This window comes from Rhopilema esculentum, chromosome 13 (assembly GCF_057945365.1).
Source record: "Rhopilema esculentum isolate cy_ngs chromosome 13, ASM5794536v1, whole genome shotgun sequence".
Lineage (NCBI taxonomy): Eukaryota > Metazoa > Cnidaria > Scyphozoa > Rhizostomeae > Rhizostomatidae > Rhopilema > Rhopilema esculentum.
Window position 1 is genome coordinate 5,048,377 of NC_142827.1, and position 7,609 is coordinate 5,055,985.

At 36.0% G+C, this 7,609-nt stretch overlaps 1 protein-coding gene across 1 annotated transcript; it reads right to left on the reverse strand.

Annotated features, from left to right (window-relative positions):
* Positions 1–76: 76 nt before the first annotated feature.
* On the reverse strand, positions 77–5,916 carry LOC135691845 (uncharacterized). The gene is made up of 5 exons (XM_065209829.2): positions 5,660–5,916; positions 4,507–4,584; positions 3,184–3,227; positions 2,695–2,814; positions 77–330 (listed from the first exon to the last, which is right to left on the reverse strand). Exons 1-5 carry the CDS (start codon positions 5,820–5,822, stop codon positions 265–267), a joined length of 471 nt encoding a protein of 156 aa, XP_065065901.2. The 5' UTR covers positions 5,823–5,916; the 3' UTR covers positions 77–264.
* Positions 5,917–7,609: the final 1,693 nt, after the last annotated feature.

Here is a 7,609-nt window from a genome sequence, read left to right on the forward strand (position 1 = left end):
ATTCCTCGCGAAGCTAAAATAGCCATGAGACAATGTATCACTGGAATAATCATAATAAACATAAATGAAATATAAATACTATCAAACTTTGTTTTCAACAAAATAAAATTATGTTGCATTATCCTCTCTCAGATACAGCAATGTACAAAAAACTCGATTTTTTTTAATTATATAAAACATCAGAAATTATTCAATCACTTCATTTGACCAGCTATACATGTTTTTGTTGAAAGGCTCTCAAAAAGCAAGTTGTAAGCTCTTTATTCATCGGTCTGTAGGTGTGGGCTCAGGAATACTCTCTTGGTCTTCCAAAGTCTGATTGCCATGGACCTAAGAACAAGAAATGAAAGTTCCATGAACAAGAATAGGAAAAACACGATGTATCATTTAACACGGACAGGTTGCTTTCCAACAGAATGTGGTAGCAAAACTCCCTAAAAAATTTGCAGAAAAAGTAAAAAAAATATCGATCATTTAGACCAAACAATCAATTTTTTTTAGTTTTGGAAAACTAAACACAAACTTTCAAACCATTGGATTTATAGGAGTCAAAACCATTGGATTCAAGATAAAGGAAACTTTAATGCTCAATCGACCAATTCCATTTTGGAGCCTCCTGAGCTTGGGTCTTCTAGTAAAACTTTGAATCAGGGGTGTCCAAAGTTTTATTAGTGAGGGCCAAATGCAAAAAATAAACCAAGGGCCAGGCCACACATTACAGATAACATATTGACAAATCTGGTAATTGAGACACGAAGGACTTAACATGGATGGCTATTCGATGCCTGGTTCTTAGTCAGATTAAAGAGATAAAATGTTTGTTCCCAAATGGCTGAGCCAAAAAGGCTCAATATTGCTTTTGAGTGGCATCTTGTCACTCAGAAATTTTTCATGGTGTCTTAGGAACAGTGGTGGTGTCAAAAATTATTTGATGATGCGGCTTGACCATTTGACAAGGGGGGGGGGGGTGGCTAAGTTGGCAATCAGAAAGAGAACTTGAAAATTCAATGAGTCACAAAACAAATCGTATATATACAATCCAATCTTTTCAGAGGTTTTTAGGCATTTGTAATGTGTCAAAATTTTGGGGGTCCTATCCGAAGCAAAATTCTGTGAGAAAATCCTAAATCGCTGCTACTAGTTGGCAAGGCCCCAGAAGTATAGTTTCTTCTAGTAACTACAAATAACCAAATTTCCTTCATTAAATATTGCACAGTTTTACAATAAACCTGCAAACATGGGCTAAGGTACTGGTGTTGGCAGAAATTGCCCATTAGATTATTTGTATTTGTAATTAAGAACATATGTACTTAGCTTTTTCTCCCTCTATGTTATGGCGCTGGGGTAGCTGTAATTAAGTAAGTATCTGTAATTAAGAACATGTACTTAGCTTTTCTCCCTCTATGTTATGGTGCCGGGGTAGCTGTAATTAAGTAAGTATTTGTAATTAAGAACATGTGTACTTAGCTTTTTCTCCCTCTATATTATGGCACCGAGGTAGCCATAATTGATGCTCCCGGCGCTTGAGTAAAGGTATTTTAGTAACTTGTTACGTAACTTTTTGGAATGTATAAAAAAATTTTTTTTCAATTTTTGTCCATCACTTAAAATACTGCCACTTGCAAACATTTGTTCGTTTCAACGAAATTTCCCTGATAAAATGCGCAAACTTGGTTCTTCTCAAATTAAAAAATACAATTATAAGATTTGAATTCTGGTTGGAAGTGGAAATTGTTTCATATAATTTCCAATATTAAACCATTTGATTTGCAGCCTGCATCAGAAGTGACAAATTTTTCAAATACGATACTAAGACTGTCAATTTGTCTAATGTATTTAATTGCTTTTGCTTACATTACTAGGATAAGCATTTAGCTATATGTGCAAATAATACAACTTTCACATTACTAGGACTCTGTACTCTACGGACTCTACTAAATGCTTGTAGGGTCTATTACAAGTAGATACTGCAATGTGTCTACATCACACAAACCCAGGTGGATTACTGCATTTTGCGCACACAGGTATGACACCAGCTGTTATTTGCCTTGTAGGCTCCTATTCAGGATATTTAGGTGATACTGTTATAATATGTCGAATCTATTGTATTAATTCTTTATTTGTGGGCCATATTTGTAGGCCAACTGTATATACAGATCTTGTTGCGAGCCAATTAAAACTGGACTGCAAGCTGCAGCTGGCTTGCAGGCCATAGTTTGGGCACCCCTGCTTTAAATAGAACGAAGCCAAAAATACTCTATAAAGGTATGAAATTTTCACAGGCAGTGGTGTCACCAGCTTAAAAAAATTGGGATGGACAAAACAAATTTTCTTGGCCACACCCTTCAGACTCTTGGAAAATCCTTTTTTAAGCATTGTTTATCTATTTTAAAATTTTTGGACAAGCTTCTTTCTTAAGCAGCATTTTTGCCAGATCTAATCATCCCAACTCCCTCCCCCCCCAAAGGTTTTTCAATAGATTTCAAGAAATTAGACAATTGACTTCTGGGACAACTGGGGTAGACATGTCTACCCCAGTCCAAACTGTGGCCATGCCACATTTCCCAGGTGCCTTCAGTGTTCTTTGATTTTGCCCCCTTCCATGATTCTTCTGAACTAGTTATACACCTCTCTAGCAATATCTTTTGGTAGAAGCACAGATTGCAAATACAAATACAAAAGATGTTAAATTACCACTTGTGCAATCTGGATCCATTTCATAGCTCTGAATATGTTGTCATTTTCTGTAGGCTTGTTGTCAAGGTTCCAATAAAGAAATTCATCAAATCTTGATTTTGGTATGAGCGTTCTTTCCTAAAAAATAAAGGAAAAGCAATCAAAAAGTTTATCTTAAACCAGGTTCTTCTGCCTCAATAGCTTTTGATAAATTGCCAATTTGACAGCTTAAATGCCTAAATCCCTATGGGTGCCACTTTTGCTCTTAAATGGTCTTTTAAAAAATTTATGTAATCATTAATGAAACATAATCTATTTTTACAAGTCAAACACTTTGAGCAAGATTTTGAAACATAAATTGATCAAGTTTTTTGTCCTTTTCCAAAGAAATCCATTGTCACATTGTTGTCTAGTCAGTGTGATTCCATCAACTGCAAAAGACCAGATGTGTCAGACGAGACTGCAAAATAAAATCTTTCTGAAAGTTGTCCTGGAAAACTTTCTAACCTCTTCATCTGAATATGGCTTTCTTTCTTCTTTAAAAACAATCCCTACAAACCAAAAAAAATTCTAATTTCATAGCCAAGTTAACCAACAGAGGACAGCACATAAAGGTATCTTAGAAAAGTAACAAAAACGGACCAACTGATTTGTTGTAGCTGTAACCATGGGCATGGCTTTCAGGAGTTGTAGGGTGTGTAATGCCCCAATTTGTCATGAGTTGTTTAGGAAATCTTCATTTGGTCCACATTGCCTTTTCTTGTTGGCAAAATTACATATTAGTGAATGTCCAAAAATTACCTGTTGGTTAGGTGTTTTTTCAATTTATGTGTTTGTCTGCAAATTTAACTATTGATAACCCTCAAGCCTCCTCCTTCCCAATTTGGAAAGTCAAATTATGCCAATGATTGTAGGTATTATGATTGTTAAATAAATAGTATTGCCAATAATGTTGGCTATTTTGGTCATTTAACAAAATCCAAAAGAATTGTTAAAGCTGTCTCCTCATTAACATTCAAGGTACTCAAAGAAATATGCTTTAAAATCAATATGTTCTATTCAAAAGGGGTTTTCCGAGCCCTACCATGCTCAATCTTAAGAATAAATAACAGCAAACAAAGAATTTTGAACTATTCAAGGATGAAAAGAAACAAAAAGGAAAGGCACCTAATTCATATTCTCTTGAAATTATAATACAAAATATCATAGCAACTAAAAATAGGCATGAACAATATGTAAAAACTTTGGACACAGGGGCAGGAAATAAAGCTGCCTTTGTATGGTCTGATTTTTACAGTCACAGCGAGTCACAGTGTCCTCTCTTAAGAACTTTTTGGCAACTTGTAAATCAAACCAAAAGCTGCTGTCCAAAGTTACAAATACCCCCTACATCCCTGTGGAGATGATACCCCCTACATCCCTGTGGTAATGTAAACAACCAGTCTGATTGGCTCAAAACATTTTTCATCCTTGTTTATTGCAGGTGCAAGATCCTGCATACATTTATGTCATCCAGAGAATTTTGAATAGATTCAGTGAAATGGTTGCTTTTGTAGTAGTGATGATTGAATGAAGACAATAGTTTACTAAACTATAATCTTTTCCCCTTTACCTTATAGTTAAAACTGGAATTGCATAAATGGGTGTTTCCATCATTTTATATGCATCTGAAGGGTGTATGTTCATAGGCAATAATTATCTGACATCCCCCTCCCCAATTATTGCCTCTAAAACCCTTACCTGCATCCCTGTAAGCATCAGGAGCACCATTTGAACAATAATATCATGTGATATAAAATAATATATATCCAAAAAATTAATTAGTCGTACCTTCATAATCCTCTGGAACATCAATCAATTTCCCCTTTAGTGGCCTTCCTCGAAATGATGCCTCCTTTACTTTTGCATCTGAAGGTACAAACAGAGTACACAGGGTCGGTTATATGGGGGATGGTGTGAGGGGTGTAACACCCCCCAAGAATAGACATTTGTGTTTTAGTCGGTAAAATTGGGATTTTGACTGGTAGATTATCTTTTTTAAATTTTCAGACAAAAAATTGTCCTTCATGTAATTTTAAACACATTCAAAGATATGAAAAAGTTCTACAGTTCAGTTTTTCTATTGATCCGGAAGTGGATTTTCAGGAACATCACAGAAGAAGATTAATCCCAAGAAATTTGACAAAAACAGAGACAATTTTAGTCTGGGAGATGCATTTTTAGCCATTCTAAAAGGCTTAATTTCAAAAAATCTTTTTCGCGTTGGACCCAACCATGTTGGGTCCTCCTATCTCATTCTTAGCCCCCAGGCTCAATTTTGTGGTCCCGTCTCTGAAATTGCAAAGCACATTTTTCACAGAACTTATCTGTTATCAAGAAGTGGGTCCAGTTGAAGAACAGAGAGTTCGATTCAGTGTTTCTAAAGGTTGAATAAACTACGTGACCACAAAAGCTTATTTTAGAACTTTTATAAAACTAATAGTTTTACAGTTGAAGTTGCTTTGTAATAGCTAAATAATAAAAATTTACAATGCTAAAATATTCTGATTTTATTAACGTAGTGTAATGCTGTCAAAATGTACTCGGTAGATAAAAACTCCCCCCCCCCCCCCTAAAAAATTCCTGAAACTGGGCCTGAGAGTACAATAAATATGTTGTATGGATTCAAGTCACAGTAAGAGCTGGACTGAAGGTGGGTTTAATTCATCTCAGAAAAAAGGATTTTCGGTACTGGAAAGACATGATTGGTATATGAACCATGTGTGTTCTTGGCTGATTAGGGACAGGGATTTCGACGCAAATTGTAAGTAGGGAAGGGCCAGACTACAGACTCACGATGAAAGATATTGCATCGAAACTATTTGCAAAAAGTTGCACCACCATGTGGTTGCATTTACACAAATATTTTTTAAGTTTTAGTTGCCAAACGCATTCGATCTGATGATTCCTGACAAAGGTTTTATAATCAACTATTAATTCTTACCGCTTTCCCCGCTTAAACTCTCATTTACGTCTCTAATTGTGGATTCAAAATATTCTTTAATGCTTGCTTCACCAGAATACTTCACTTTACATGGAATTAAGTGCATCCTGCCTTTGCTGCAATCTCCGTTCGGCTGTATGGGTGAAATACGAATGGCCGCCATTTTTAGTGGCGGGAAAGCAGATCGCGCCAAATTGAATTGAATTATGAGAGATTTTGGATTCCGTTAAAAAAGCTAAAACGAACCTTGGATTGGAGAGAAACAGAAGATAAGATTTCGTTTCGTGCTGATCTTATCTTGTCAATTTGTTAAGCAGCTGGGAAGGATCCATGTGTTCAGTTTTTAAGCGTGGAGGGGAGACTGTTATGCTCGAGCTTGTTAGGCTAGGCCAGGGCCGGCGAAACCGGGGGGCCGGGGAGGGCCATGCCCCCCCCCACTTCTCTTGACACGATGGGCCCTGCTATTAACGTTTAAACCATTTCGTCCTATAAAAAGCAATTCAATATTGGTTGAAATCCAGACTTCCTCATGAAGATAATGACCTCTCTTCAAACCCCCTCCAAGCGCGTTATTGCTTCGCATTTCGTTTTTGAGAAAACATTGAAAACATATTGAATGGTCTTTCAATTTTTCATCTCAGGCAGGTATGTTTTCGCGTTGTTGGTAAATCTCGACTCGGTGTTCTTATAAAAATTTTTTTTAAATATAGTGTAATAGATTCTCTTTGTTCAAAAAAAGTTTTAAATCATAATCAAAACGTTAAATGAATAAAGCTTGGACGAAATTCGGTCATTACTGTGCAATGTTGGTTATTGAGGGGGTTCATAGAAAACAGGTTCTACTGGCAGGGCCTCAGACGAAGGGGGACCGGGGAGCCATGGCCCTCCCCTTTTATGCAAAACGAATGAACTTTTCACAAAATGTTTTGTTGTGGGTGTTTAATTTTCCCTTGCCTCCCCCCCCCCACTTTCTAACCTGTGTCGGAGCCCATTACTGGGACCCTTGCGGTACCTTTTTGATCAATTTTTTCTACAAGAAGCTATTATTTCGTGTATTTCAGCAAATCTTTTAAAAAGTACTTGTTAAGGTAATAAACATACTAGTAATGACTAAGCTTGGCTCATCTCTGCAACAGGTCACAACAATAAAAAGCAACAAAGAATGTTGATAATTTCTCTAAATTCTCTCCTCTAGAAAAATTTATATATATATATAATAGTAATTATCATATTGCTGTCTAGAATGCTAAACTTATCGGAGCGATAAGATTGACTAAAATAAACAGACTATTTTGACACAACTCCGACTTTCATGTGTGAACAATCATCAGGTGTACAAAAGAACGCAACTATGTATATATTGTAAACTCCTCTTCATTCTCTAAATTTTGACGGTCAGACCTACAAGTTACACTTTACTGAAAAGATGGTCCAAGCAAACTTCAATGATATTCGATACCATATATCCTTGACTCTATTCTAAATTATTTAATTACTTGATTACTACAGTGGCGGAAATTACTACGATTTGCCTGAATTTTGTTTTCTACAGTGGAAGTGCATGACACACTTCAGGGTAAATTTTAAATTCGTTTAAAATTCTCGATAATACTAATGATATTCAATGAAAAAAAATGTTAATGGAAAATTTATTTTTGTCTGAACCTCCCCCCCCCCCAAAAAAAAACCATTTGTCTCTGCGTTCCTATCGAAAAACCGTAGGCTTTTAACACCCCCCCCCCTCCCCACCAACAAAACGTTAACTTTCCACCACTGATCTTAAACCATGATAAATTACAAAGTAGCTGGAGTTGCATTATAAGAAGGTGAAAATAAAAAATTAAGCAAAAAAGTATACAGAAATCAATTCCTGATGAGTAGTAAAACATACAGGTTATACTGATAAACCAAGACTCCGCGACCTTGCCTTTTATAAGTGATTTTCTTTAC